This window comes from Somniosus microcephalus, unplaced genomic scaffold (assembly GCF_052327205.1).
Source record: "Somniosus microcephalus isolate GS21.2 unplaced genomic scaffold, FLI_Smic_1.0 unresolved_chr1, whole genome shotgun sequence".
Lineage (NCBI taxonomy): Eukaryota > Metazoa > Chordata > Chondrichthyes > Squaliformes > Somniosidae > Somniosus > Somniosus microcephalus.
This window is the reverse complement of record NW_028225179.1, coordinates 142,670,184-142,684,874: the sequence shown is the minus strand read 5'-3', so window position 1 is coordinate 142,684,874 and position 14,691 is coordinate 142,670,184. Positions and strand designations below refer to the sequence as shown.

Genomic DNA, 14,691 nt, shown 5'->3' with positions numbered 1-14,691 from the left:
CTGTTTCTTACCCTCTCTCTCTCCGGTTTTGCAGTATTTTTCCTCGACGCCGCTAGGTGATCAACCCCCGGCTGCGCCCTGCTCTCTTCACCCTTTTTCTTACCCCGTCGACGCTGCCCGGCTCTCTCTCTCTCTGCCGTCGGTCGGCTCCAGCCGCCGCTGCTCGGGAAGGCTCTGCTCTGGACCTGTCGTCGGTCTGTTACTGCTCGTTGTGGCTGGGGAACCAAGCCCGGCTCTCCACAGCCTCCCCAGTGAAGTTGGATCTCTGCCTGACTGCCGGGCGGTTGCTCGCGGTCGACGCCCGTGTTCCTGGACTCGACTATTTTTTTATTTTTTTTTGTTTAATGTTGCAGGTAGATTCGCATCAACACTCGTCGCCACTGTTAGATCCGTGGTTTAGTGGATAAATAATTACACGGATGCTGTACATAACAAATAACAGGTCTTTACTGGAGGAGGGCAATCTCTAGACTGGAGTACAGAGGCATGCGCACAGCTTATATGCCGGTGTGGTTACTGCCGATACTACAGTATACAGGAGCTGTAAAAAGTAGTTCTGACTTAAAGCACATACACTACAGGTATCACTGCTGCTCTCTAGACCATGAGCTTAGTGCCGGGTTTGCGGTCCTGGTCTTCAAACACTCTCTTCCTCAGGCGACCGAAGACTGCACTGGCACACTGAAGGCGGTGTTGGACTTCGTCGTCGACATCTGCCCTTGTTGACAGTAGGCTCCCGAGGTTTGGAAAGTGGTCCACCTTGTCCAAGGCCTTGTTGTGGATTTTGATAATCGGGGGCAGTACTGTTCTACACAATATACTGCGGCATAGGCCATTATCTGCGCTGCCCTATCCGGCTTCCATTTCTTTTCCTTAACTTGTCTTTCAATGAACGCCACAACATCCTCAAAGTACCTTCACATCCTTTGTTAGACATTCTACTAACGTCTGTAACTGTGCCTCATCGCACTTCTTCATTAACTTCGCTTTATAGTCTACAAGAGAATTCTCACTCGACATTCTGCTGTACGTTAAAGAGACACTATCCGTTAGAAAACCTAACTTTCCACGAGGATCCTCGTTGATCAGATGAAAATCCAAGCGAAAATCCAAATGCCTGCTTTATGCACAACAGGCCTGGTTTCAGTTAATAGTCATGGCCCCACGTTGGGCACCAATTTGTAGCTTTCAAAAGCTCTCATAATAATTTGTCCGTGACTACACAAACCACTCTGGTTACAGATATATTGTGTAGAAGTAAAACAGGTTTATTAAGCATTAAACATCCAGTACAAAGAAGTAATACTTAACAAGGAAATAGTCACAGTCTTGTTCGTTTGAGCCTCGGCGTTCCTTCCAAGTGACTGTGGCGTAGTCTCTTTATTTTCTTGCTGTGTTCTGTTGACTGAAGCTCGCTTCTCTGGGTTCTTGCTGTGTTCTGTTGACTGAAGCTCCTTCAACTCTGATTACGTGGTGCACGCTGCTTTCAGTGTTCAATATCTGTATCTTTATACCCTTTCTCTTCCTTTGCCTACGTGACTGTAATCAGCTATCTGACACCTGGTTAATGTCCCTCCTTTCCTTGTCAGTCACTTCATGACATTTTATGACCTTATTTATTCCACTAGGTCTCCTTTTGTGCATAACAAAGTGCACTTATCTTTAGATGTTCTCTTTTCAAAGACCATTTCTCAAGATGTTGTCTAAACAGTCTGTCCATTTTACAGTGGTATCACTGAGGGTTGCCTCCAATTCCTATCTCTCTTTAACTCTTATCTCTTTTCCATAACATTACCGAATACCACATCCCTGACAGTCTCCGTAGACTTAGCACTACATTTCATTACTTCAGTAATTGAAAACAGAGCAGTTTCAGTCAGGTTGGCATAATTTCCCATCCTGCTTTGCTCTCAGCCATTCGCCATTTTATACAGGCTTTTAGGCTTTTAACATACAATTTCACATATTATAGTTATATAAAAATGATTTTAGAATCTTATTAATGTTTACTAAATCATATAGATACACCCTATCCTACAATTTACTTTTGCTAATCTTTTCGTTTTTACATATCTACAAAAGCTTTTAAAGTCTGTTTTATGTCTCTCGCTAGTTTACTCTCATATTCTATTTTCCCTTTCTTTATCAATTTCTTGGTCCTCCTTTGCTGAATTCTAAAATCCTCAGGCTTACTAATCTTTTTGGCAGCATTATAAGCCTCTTCCTTTGATCTAATACTATCTTTAACTTTTCTTGTTAGCAACGGTTGGACCACTTTTCCTGTGGGGCTTTTGTGCCTTAAAGGAATGTATACCTGTTGTAAATTATGTATTAATTTTTTTAATGCAAGCCATTGCTCATCCACTGTCATACCTTTTAATGTAGTTTCCCAATGTACCTTAGCCGACTCACCCCTCATACCTACATAGTTTGCTTTGTTTAGATTTAAGATCCTAGGCCTAGAAATTCGCTATCGCCGCGCCAGGTCTTTAGCGCCCGAAAGTTAGCGCACGCCCGGATTCCCGTAGCGCCCGCCTGAAATTCAGTTGCAGCGCCCCAAGACGGAGGCGGGCGCTATTGCAGGGTTTGGCCGCCTCCGCTTGGGGCGCTGAAAGTCAATTTCAGGCGTCCAGCTGCCGCAGCGCCACCCGATGCGGTGTGGCAGGCTGGGGTACTGCAGGCCTCCTCCTTCTCTTAAGGAGGAGCTGCCTGCAGCCGTGAGATCGCCACTGGATTCCCCCGGCAAATGAGCCCAGCACCACGGAGAAGTGCCGGGCTCGCGGGGGTCAGAGACCAATGCCGCGGGGGGGGTGGTGTGGGAGTCCGGGGAGGAAGGTGCGGCCAGGCGGCCGCCGGGAAAGCGGCCGGCCGCACCTCCACCTTTACGCCCCAGCCTCTCGGAGCTGCAAGGCCCCGTTTTACAAACGCTCTTTGCGGCCGCTACAGGAGAGGCGGCCACAACTGAATTTGGGCGTCGGGCCGGCATCGCGTTGGAACCGGGGCGCTGCGCACACCGATGACGTCATCGGTGCCGGCGCAGCGCTACCGGCTAATGCCGAATTTCGCCCAGAACTGAATTTCAGGCGCAACAACACTTCCGGCGCAAAACACCTCCTCAGGCGCTAAGTGGGCGCAAACGCCACTGAATTTCTAGGCCCTAGTTTCAGACTTAACTAAGTCACTTTCAAACTCAATATAAAATTCTATCATTTTATGGTCACTCTTCCCTAAAGGCCCCTTTACGACAAGGTTATTAGTTAACCCTTTCTCATTGCACAGTACTAGATTAAAAATAGCCTGTTCCCTAGTTGGTTCCTCAACATATTGATCTAGAAAACTATCTAGCATACATTCCATGAATTTGTCCTCCACACTTTCACTGAAAATTTGATTTGCCCCGTCTACATGTAGTTTAAAGTCCCCCATGATTACTGTATTACCCGTGTTACATGTGCCTCTAATTTCCTGATTTTCTGCCCTACATTGCAACTATTGTTTGGGGGCATATAAACAACTCCCACCAAGGTTTTCTTCCCATTGCTGTTTCTTAGCTGCACCCAAACTGATTTTACTTCTTGATTTTCAGAGCTAAGATCCTTTCTCTCTACTGTCTTTATCCCATCCTTTATTATCAGGGCTACCCCTCCTCCTTTTCCATTTTGCCTATCTCTTCTAAAAGTTATGTATCCTGGAATATTTAGTTCCCAACCATGGCCACTTTGCAATCACTTCTCCGTTATGGCTATTAGATCAAACCTGTTCATTTCTATCTGCGCTATTAATTCATCTATTTTGTTGCGAATGCTTCATGCATTCAGATATAGAGCCTTTAACTTTGACTTATTTCTATTTTTCCCTGATGTCACCTTAGTCACTGATGCCTTATTACCTTTGTTACTCTCTCTGTCCCTTCCTGACCCACTCTGCTTATTTTTACCCAAAAAACTCTACTCTGGTCTAGAGCCTTGACATTTCTCTCGTTGCTTTTAAAATTAATCTTTCCTGAATTTTCCTGCCCCCCCCCCCCTTCATTAGTTTAAAGCCCTGTCTACTGCCCTAGTTATTCAGTTCGGCAGGGCACTGGATCCAGCCCAGTTTAAGTGGAGCCCATTCTAAAAGAACAGCTCCCTCTTTCCCCAGTCCTGGTGCCAGTGCCCCATGAACTGAAACCGCTTCCTCCCACACACTTTGAGCCACGCATTTAAAACTCTAATCTGTTTGTCCCTATGCCAATTTGCGCATGGCTCAGGTAACAATCCAGAGATTATTACCTTTGAGGTTCTGCTTTTTAATTTGGATCCTAGCTTCTTAAACTCCTTCAGCAGAACCTCATTCCTAGTTCTACCTATGTCGTTGGTTCCATCATAAACCATGACAACTGGATCCTCCCCCTCCCACTCCAAGTTCTTCATAGCCACAAGGAGATGTTTTTAACCCTAACACCGGGCAGGCAACACAACCTTCGCAACTGTCGGTCGCAGCTGCAGAGAACAGTATCTATCCCCCTGACTATACTGTCCCCTACCACAACTACATTCCCTTTCACTCCCCCCCACTTGAATGGCCTCCTGCATCATGGTGCCATGGTCAGCCTGCTCATCCATCCTACACGCTTTTCCCTCATCCACACAGGCAGCAAGAACCTCATGCCTGTTGGACAAGGGCAAAGGCTGAGGCTCCTCCAGCACTGCACCTGGGATCCCCTTACTTGCCTGAGTTGCAGTCACACCCTCCTGTCCCTGACCACTAACCAGATCTGTACCACTACCTATCCTAAGGGGTGTGACTGCCTCCTGGATCAACGTGTCCAGGTAACTCTCCACATCCCTGATGCCCCGCAATGTCTGCACCTCAGACTCCAGCTCAAAAACTCTGAGCTGAAGTTCCTGAAGATGCAGGCACTTACCGCAAATGTGGTTGTCTGGGATCACAATGCTCTCCACAAACTCCCACATGCTGCAGTTGCAGCACACCGCCTGCACTATATGACCGTGATTTATTTAATTAAATGTAATTACATTTGTAATTAGGTAACTTAGTTGACAGTGTAGTTTCCTGACTACTTACTTGATCTCGATTAAGTTAAGGGTACTGAAATTAAATATCTACCTGTAACACATACAGGAAGCAGACAAAGCCTATAAGAATGTTGAAACGCATAGACAAAGCAGTCAGAGGAGGCAAAGGTCAAACTTTGTAATGTGCCAGTCAGATCGCATCTTGCATACTCGTGTCCACTTCTGGTCCCCAGAACACAAGGGAGACATTCCAGCGCAGAAGTGAACCTTGAGGCGGATCCCTGGTTTCAGGGGGTCCGAGTTACGTGGAAAGCTTGGAGAAACCTGGGCTTTTAAGACTAAAAAGGAGATGTCTGGGAGGTGATCTTATGTACAATAGTTATGAGAATAAAAAAAGTAAACCTGCAATATTACTGTTAATTCAATTGCAGGACTAGAACAAGGGGACACGGGTTCAAAATGATTAAAAGTTAATTTTATGACTGATATCTGGAAAGTCGGCACATTTCTGAAAATGGTGTCGTTCCTGATTCTACGATTCTTTCTATTTCTGAAATGGGTGGTGTTCCTTGTTTTCCTATTCAGAAATATGAGAAAGGGCTAATCAATAATCTTGTGGTAAAGGGGCCTTTAGGGACAAGTGACCATAGTATGATTGAATTTTATATTAAGTTTGAGAGTGATGTAGTCCAATCTGAAACTAAGGTCTTCAATCTAAACAGAGGAAACTACAAGGGTATGAGGGACAAGTTGGCCATGGTAGATTGGGAGACTACACTAAAAGTATGAAGGTGGACATAAAATGGCTAACAGTGACTAGTGGGGTACCGCAGGGATCGGTCCTTGGACCCCAGCTATTCACAATATATATTAATGATCTAGACGAGGGAACTAGATGTAACATCTCCAAGTTTGCAGATGACACAAAGCTGGGTGGGCGTGTGTGCTGTGAGGAGGATGCCGAGAAACTCCAGTATGATTTGGACAGGTTGGGTGATTGGGCAGATGCATGGCAGATGCAGTATAATGTGGATAAATGCGAGGTTATCCACTTTGGTGGCAAAAACAGGAAGGCAGATTATTATCTGAACGGCAATAGATTGGGAAAAGGGGAAGTGCAATGAGACCTGGGTGTCCTTGTGCACCAGTCGCTGAAGGTAAGCATGCAGGTGCAGCTGGCAGTTAAGAAGGCAAATGGTATGTTGGCCTTCGTAGCGAGAGGATTCGAGTACAGGAGCAAGGATGTCTTGCTGCAATTGTAGAGGGCCTTGGTGAGACCACACCTTGAGTATTGTGTGCAGTTTTGGTCACCTTATCTGAGGAAGGATGTTCTTGCCATGGAGGAAGTGCAGCGAAGATTCACCAGACTGATACCTGGGATGGCAGGAATGACATATGAAGAGAATTGGGTCGATTGGGCTTATATTCACAAGAGTTTAGAAGAATGAGAGGGGATCTCATTGAAACTTATAAAATTCTAACAGGACTAGACAGACTAGCTGCAGGAAGGATGTTCCCGATGGTCGGGGAGTCCAGAACCAGGGTCACAGTCGAAGGATAAGGGGTAAGTCATTTAGGACAGAGATGAGGAGGAATTTCTTCAACCAGAGAGTGGTGAACCTGTGGTATTCTCTACCACAGAAGGCAGTTGAGGCCAATTCATTAAATCTATTCAAGAAGGAGTTAGATATATTTCTTAAGGCTAAAGGGATCAAGGGATATGGGGAGAAAGCAGGGACAGGGTACTGAATTTGGATGATCAGCCATGAGCTCATTAAATAGCAGAGCAGGCTCGAGGGGCCAAATGGCCTACTCCTGCTCCTATCTTCTATGTATCTATGTTTCTGTGTAACATTCAAGGAAATAATGCATCATTTGCAACAAACATATATTCCTCTAGGGCATAAAAACCGAAAAGGAAAAGTGATCCAACCATGGCTAACAAAAGAAATTAAAGCTACTATTAAGTCAAAGGAGGAAGCTTATAAAGTTGCCAGAAAAAGCGGTCAGCCTGAGGATTGGGATTTTTTAGAAATCAGCAAAGGGGGACCAAGAAATTGATAAAGGGAAAATGGAATATGAGCACAAACTAGCAAAAAATATAAAAATGGATTGTAAAAGTTTCTAATGGTATGCTGGCCTTCATTACAAGAGGATTTGAGTGCAGGAGTAAAGAAGTCTTACTCCAATTATATAGGGCCTTGGTGAGACCACACCTGGAGTAATGTGTACAATTTTGTTCTCCTTACCTAAGGAAGGATTATTCTTACCATAGAGGGAGTGCAACGAAGGCTCACGAGATTGATTCCTGGGATGGCGGGACTGTCGTATGAGAAGAGATTGAGTAAATTAGGCCTGTATTCTCTGGAATTCAGAAGAATGAGAGGGGATCTCATTGAAGCATACAAAATTATTACAGGGCTTGATAGGGTGGATGCTGGGAGAATGTTTCCCTTGGCTGGGGAGTATCGAACCAGGGGCCACAGCCTCAAGATAAAGGGTAGGCCATTCAGGTCTGAAATGAGAATAAATTTCTTCACAGACGGTGATGAATCTTTGGAATTCTCTACCCGAGGGCAGTAGAGGCTCAGTCATTGGGTATATTCAAAACAGAAGTCGATAGATTTCTGACCAGTAAGGGCATCAAGGGATATGGCGATAGGGCCAGTGAATGGAGTTGAGGCAGACGATCAGCCATGATCTCATTGAATGGCAGAGCAGGCTCGAAGGGCCGAATGGCCGACTCCTGCCCCTATTTCTTATGTTCTAACAGGCAAGACATTCAAAGTGCATGTAAGAGGAAATTGTACACTAATAATAATGCTAATAATAGTCTTTCAGTTTCTATTTATTCGAACCAGAGGCCAAAAAATGCTGGCATTTAGAACTCGTTACAAACCGCCTCCAGCTCTTCTAACCACAAGGTGCCACTGGCGCGCAACAGAAATTCGCATGCGCATTCCAGACGTCTATTTATGCGTCCTTTTCGGTGCCGGGCGAGAATTGAAAGGAACGATTCCTCTTTTACTGCAACAATAATTAGCACAAGGTTTGCACTTCTCCTCCCCCCCCCCTCTCAAAATAGATAGCATTGACTTTTTATTATAGTATGCAAAATGTTTTGAGATGCTTGTGGGACCTGGGTCACCAGGAAGGGGAGGTGGGCAGTCCCAGCCGCGGGGTCCTGGTTCGGCTTCGAACACGCGGGTGTCAGTGCGGAGCCGGTGAGTGAGTGCTGCCTTGGAACAGGGCCGCGTTCCATTCGAACCTCGGGCTGTGTCGCCGCGTTCCATTCGAACCTCGGGCTGTGTCGCCGCGTTCCATTCCAACCTCGGGCTGTGTCGCCGCGTTCCATTCGAACCTCGGGCTGTGTCGCCGCGTTCCATTCGAACCTCGGGCTGTGTCGCCGCGTTCCATTCCAACCTCGGGCTGTGTCGCCGCGTTCCATTCCAACCTCAGCCGAGCTCTGTCTGATCAGGGCGCCTCTTCATTCGGACCCGACACACACAAGGGATCTAACCGACCTTTCCAGCCCGTCCCCGTCATCTCACGGTTTATTCGGCGGGGGTTGCCATGCAATTGTTCCTCCCCTCGGTGCATCTCGCTAGAGCTCCCTCCCTGTGGGCCGAACAGCTGATGCAACCGGCTGCAACACAGCAGCAGAGGCTGATTAGCTTTCAGCGGCAATGTTTTGAAGATTATTAGGTTGCGGGATTCCAAACTCTCTTGTCATTGTCGTTTTTTTGTTTGTTTCTGATCTCGGGCTACTTGTTATTTTAGGTGTTTAGTAAGTGAACTTTATAAGGAGCGTGTATACTCTTTTATGTTTCACTTTCACTCCTGAAGGTGCTACCTCTTGTGGGGCTGTTTGTGTTCCTGCTCTCTCCTCTTGTGGGGCTGTTTGTGATCCTGCTCTCTCCCCTTGTGGGACTGTTTGTGATCCTGCTCTCTCCCCTTGTGGGACTGTTTGTGATCCTGCTCTCTCCCCTTGTGGGACTGTTTGTGATCCTGCTCTCTCCCCTTGTGGGACTGTTTGTGATCCTGCTCTCTCCCCTTGTGGGACTGTTTGTGATCCTGCTCTCTCCCCTTGTGGGACTGTTTGTGATCCTGCTCTCTCCCCTTGTGGGGCTGTTTGTGATCCTGCTCTCTCCCCTTGTGGGACTGTTTGTGATCCTGCTCTCTCCCCTTGTGGGGCTGTTTGTGATCCTGCTCTTTCCTCTTGTGGGACTGTTTGTGATCCTGCTCTCCCCTTGTGGGGCTGTTTGTGATCCTGCTCTCTCCCCTTGTGGGACTGTTTGTGATCCTGCTCTCTCCCCTTGTGGGGCTGTTTGTGATCCTGCTCTCTCTTGTGGGACTGTTTGTGATCCTGCTCTCTCCCCTTGTGGGACTGTTTGTGATCCTGCTCTCTCCTCTTGTGGGGCTGTTTGTGATCCTGCTCTCTCCTCTTGTGGGGCTGTTTGTGATCCTGCTCTCTCCTCTTGTGGGGCTGTTTGTGATCCTGCTCTCTCCTCTTGTGGGACTGTTTGTGTTCCTGCTCTCTCCTCTTGTGGGACTGTTTGTGATCCTGCTCTCTCCCCTTGTGGGGCTGTTTGTGTTCCTGCTTTCTCCTCTTGTGGGACTGTTTGTGATCCTGCTGTCTCTTGTGGGACTGTTTGTGATCCTGCTCTCTCCTCTTGTGGGGCTGTTTGTGATCCTGCTCTCTCCTCTTGTGGGGCTGTTTGTGATCCTGCTCTCTCCTCTTGTGGGGCTGTTTGTGATCCTGCTCTCTCCCCTTGTGGGGCTGTTTGTGTTCCTGCTTTCTCCTCTTGTGGGACTGTTTGTGATCCTGCTCTCTCTTGTGGGACTGTTTGTGATCCTGCTCTCCCCTTTTGTGGGGCTGTTTGTGTTCCTGCTCTCTCCCCTTGTGGGACTGTTTGTGATCCTGCTTTCTCCTCTTGTGGGACTGTTTGTGATCCTGCTTTCTCCTCTTGTGGGACTGTTTGTGATCCTGCTCTCTCCCCTTGTGGGGCTGTTTGTGTTCCTGCTCTCTCCTCTTGTGGGGCTGTTTGTGTTCCTGCTTTCTCCTCTTGTGGGACTGTTTGTGATCCTGCTCTCTCCCCTTGTGGGGCTGTTTGTGATCCTGCTCTCTCCCCTTGTGGGACTGTTTGTGATCCTGCTCTCTCTTGTGGGACTGTTTGTGATCCTGCTCTCTCCCCTTGTGGGGCTGTTTGTGATCCTGCTCTCTCCTCTTGTGGGACTGTTTGTGTTCCTGCTCTCCCCTTGTGGGACTGTTTGTGTTCCTGCTCCCTCCCCCTATCTCCGAACACAAACTTTGCAACAGGAGCAACACTCCTGTTGCTGCTGTGCCAGTTAACACTGCACAGATCAAACCTGGGACGTTCTGGCCCAGTTCTATTTACCGCCCCACCTTTGGCGGCCGTGCCTTCAGCCGCCTGGGCCCTAAGCTCTGGAATTCCCCTCCTACTTCCTCTTTAAGACACTCCTTAAAACCTACCTCTTTCACCTGTCCTCATATCTTTTTTTAAATGCGGCTCGGTGTCAATAATTTTTGTCTGACTATGCTCCTGAGAAGCAGCTTAGAGTCATAGAGTTATACAGCACAGAAAGAGGCCCTTCGGCCCATCGTGTCCGCGCCGGCCATCAAGCCCTGTCTATTCTAATCCCATTTTACAGCACTTGGTCCGTAGCCTTGTATGCTATGGCATTTCAAGAGCTCATCTGAATGCTTCTTGAATGTTGTGAGGGTTCCTGCCTCTACCACCCTTTCAGGCAGTGAGTTCCAGATTCCAACCACCCTCTGGGTGAAAACGTTTTTCCTCAAATCCCCTCTAAACCTCCTGCTCCTTACCTTGAAACTATGCCCCCTGGTTATTGACCCCTCTACTAAGGGGAAAAGTTCCTTTCTATCTACCCTATCTATGCCTCTCATAATTTTGTACACCTCAATCAGGTCCCCCCTCAGCATTCTCTGCTCTAAGGAAAATAACCCCAGCCCATAGCTGAAGCGCTTCAGCCCAGGTAACATCCTGGTGAATCTCCTCTGCACCCTCTCCAATGCAATCACATCCTTCCTATAGTGTGGCGACCAGAACTGCACACAGTATTCCAGCTGTGGCCTAACTAGCGCTTTGTACATCATGCTCCATCATAACCTCCCTGCTCTTGACTTCATTAGCCGTGGCATAGAATATAAGTATCCCATATGCCTTTTTAACCACCTTATCTACCTGTCCTGCTGCCTTCAGGGATCTATGTACATGCACACCAAGGTCCCTCTGATCCTCTGTCCTTCCTAGGGTCCTACCATTCATTGTGTATTCCCTTGCCTTACCTTGGGACGCTGTACTACATTAAAGGCGCTGTATAAATGCAATCAGTGGAATCGTTGCAGAGTTGTAAAGAATAATCTTAATGTAAAAATCCCCTGCTTGTGTTCCCCCCCACAGCTTTGTAGCTCGACACCGGAGTAACTCAAGAATGGCCTTGCCTGCACTCTACCTCTCTCCTCACCCTCACAACTTCCGGAATGCGAAGGTCCTCGTTGCGCTGGAGTACGGAAGGTCGAAGCTGAAAGTGGTGGAGATCCGCGGGCCGGCCGCGGGCGACACCCAGAGCCGCCTGACGCCGACCAGGCTGCCGGCGGTAGAAACCGACTCCAAGCTTTGCATCTGCGGAGCGACTGCCGTGGCGCACTACCTGGCCCCGGAGCGGATGAAGGGCTCCGGTGCGAAGGACGCCGCCCTGGTGCAGCAGTGGCTGAGTTTTGCCGACAATGAGGTGGCGCAGCCGGCCTGCGCCTGGGCTTTCCCGGTGCTGGGCTTGCTGAAGCACAACAAACAGGTACGGCGGCCACTGGCTGCTTTTAACTGGCTTCCGGGAGCAGGCATTTCATGCAGCTTGCATAAACCCACTAAAGAAAGAAAGAACTGACTTACATTTAGATAACATACTGCCGATGCTGGAAATCTGAAATAAAACCAGAAAATGCTGGAAATGCTCAGCAGGCCAGGCAGCATCTGACGAAGGGTCATCAACCTGAAACGTTAACTCTGTTTCTCTCTCCACAGATGCTGCCCTGACCTGCTGAGTGTTTCCAGCATTTTCTGCATGTATGCTGCGCCTTTCGCGATCTCAGGACGTCCCAAAGCGCTTTACAGCCAATGAAGTACTTTTCGAAGTGTAGTCACTGTTGCAATGTGGGAAACGCGGCAGCCAATTTGCGCACAGCAAGCTCCCACAAACAGCAATGTGATAATGACCGGATCATCTGATTTAGTGATGTTGGTTGAGGGATAAATATTGGCCCAGGACACCGGGGAGAACTCCCCGTGCTCTTCTTCGAAATAGTGCTGACGTAAGAAAACTACTCGGCACATGGTCTAAGCGTTAAACAAAGCTTTAATCAACTGTTTTACAACATGGAGGTTTAGTTGTGTCCTTCACTAGTTCCTGTTAAGAATGTCCTGCGCAAGCTGGGCCCGTGCATTTATACTCTCCCTGGACAGCGCCACCCGTAGGCTGCTCGGTATTATTTCATAAGTCTTTCATGAATGACTGACTGATTCATGTCAAGTGCCATGGGATCTTTTACATCCACCTGAGAGAGCAGACGGGGCCTCGATTTAACGTCTCATCCGAAAGACGGCACCTCTGACAGTGCAGTGCTCCTTCAGTAGTGCACTGGAGTGTCAGCCTAGCTTTTTGTGCTCAGAGTCTCTGGAGCAGGGACTTGAACCCACGACCTTCTGATTCAGAGGCGAGAGTGCTACCCACTGAGCCATAGCTGACACTAAACTGGAGCTCACCCAGCACTCTGCTACCCATAATCCTAACTCGTACTAAGTCCTGCTCACCCATCACCCCCTGTGCTAGCTGACCTATATTGGCTCCCGGTCTGGCAACGCCTCGATTTTAAAATTCTCATCCTTGTATTCAAATCACATAGGATTACACAGGATATACGGCACAGAAACAGGCCATTCGGCCCAAACAGTCCATGGCGGCAGTTATGCTCCAATTCTTCCATGGCCTCGGCCCCTCCCTATCTCTGGAACTTACAACCCTCTGAGAACTCTGTGTACCTCCCACTCTGGTCTCTTCCTTCACCCTACCATTGGCTGCCGTTCCTTCAGCTGCCTAGTCCCCAGGCTCTAGAATTCCCTAACTAAACCTCTCCACCGCTCTCTCCTTTTAAGACGCGGATTAAAACCTACCACTTTGACCAAACTATTGGTCACCTGTCCCGGTATTTCCTTGCGTGTCTCAGTGCCGATTTCTTTTGTCTGATAATCGCTCCTGTGAAGCACCTTGGGGAGTTCTACGTTAAAGGTGCTATATAAATGCAAGTTGCATTTGTTACCTCTAGGCTTGACTATTCCAACGCACTCGTGGCTGGTCTCCCACATTCCACCCTATGTAAACTTGAGGCCATCCCAAACTCGCCTGCCCGTGTCCTAACTTGCACCAAGTCCCGTTCACCCATCTCCCCACTTTGCTCGCTGACCTGCATTGGCTCCCGGTTAAGCAGCGCCTCGATATCAAAATTCTCATCCTTGTTTTCAAATCCCTCCATGGCTTCACCCCTCCCTATCTCTGTAATCTCCTTCAGCCCCACAACCCCCGAGATATCTGCGCTCCTCAAATTCTGCCCTCTTGAGCATCCCTGATTTTAATCGCTCAAGCTTTGGTGGCTGTGCCTTCTGTTGCCTGGGCCCTAAGCTCTGAAATTCCCTGCCTAAACCTCTCCACCTCTCTTTCCTCCTTTAAGACGCTCCTTAAAACCTACCTCTTTGACCAAGCTTTTGATCACCTGCCCTAATTTATCCTTATGTGGCTTGGTGTCAAATTTTTTGTCTTAAAATACTCCTGTGCAGCGCCTTGGGATGTTTTACTACGTTAAAGGTGCTATATAAATACAAGTTGTTGTTGTGTGCTATTAGTGACTGAATAGCTTTACATAAGAACATAAGAAATAGGAGCAGGAGTGGGAATACATACTTTGGTTCTGTCTTCACAAAGGAGGACACAAATAACCTCTCAGAGGTGCCGGGGAACATAGGGTCTAATGAGAGGGAGGAACTGAAAGAAATCAGTATCTGTAGGGAAATGGTGTTAGGAAAATTGATGGGACTGAAGGCCGATAAATCCCCAGGGTACTTAAAGAAGTGGCCCTAGAGATAGTAGATGCATTGCTGGTCATCTTCCAGAACTCGATAGACTCTGGAACAGTACCCATGGATTGGAGGGTAGCTAATGTTACCCCACTATTCAAAAAAGGTGGTAGAGAAAAAGCAGGGAATTATAGACCGGTAAGCCTGACATCGGTAGTGGGGAAAATGCTAGAGTCTATTATAAAAGATGTAATAGCAGAGCACTTGGAAAGCAATGACAGGATTGGACAATGTCAACATGGATTTACAAAAGGTAAATCATGCTTGACTAATCTACTGGAATTTTTTGAGGATGTAACTGGTAAAATAGATGAGGGAGAACCAGTGGATGTGGTGTATTTGGACTTTCAGAAGGCTTTCGATAAGGTCCCGCATAAGAGATTAGCGTGCAAAATTAAGGCACATGGGATTGGGGCAAGGTATTGACTTGGCTAGAGAACTGGTTGGCGGACAGAAAGCAAAAAGTTGGAATAAACGGGTCATTTTCCGAGTGGCAGGCAGTG

The 14,691-nt window shown here is 47.7% G+C and overlaps 1 protein-coding gene across 2 annotated transcripts in view; it reads left to right on the top strand.

The window, feature by feature from the left end:
* The first annotated feature begins 7,961 nt into the window (after positions 1-7,961).
* Positions 7,962-14,691, top strand: part of vars1 (valyl-tRNA synthetase 1) — a 126,185-nt gene continuing 119,455 nt past the window's right edge. Inside the window, exons 1-2 of one of the 2 annotated variants that reach the window (XM_085975023.1) lie at positions 7,962-8,067; positions 11,465-11,858. In XM_085975023.1, coding sequence (XP_085831149.1) covers positions 7,994-8,067; positions 11,465-11,858 — 468 coding nt within the window. In that variant the 5' untranslated portion in view covers positions 7,962-7,993. Of the gene's footprint in view, positions 8,068-8,141; positions 8,243-11,464; positions 11,859-14,691 lie in introns of those variants that run through there. The other variant, XM_085975022.1, reaches the window with a different exon arrangement.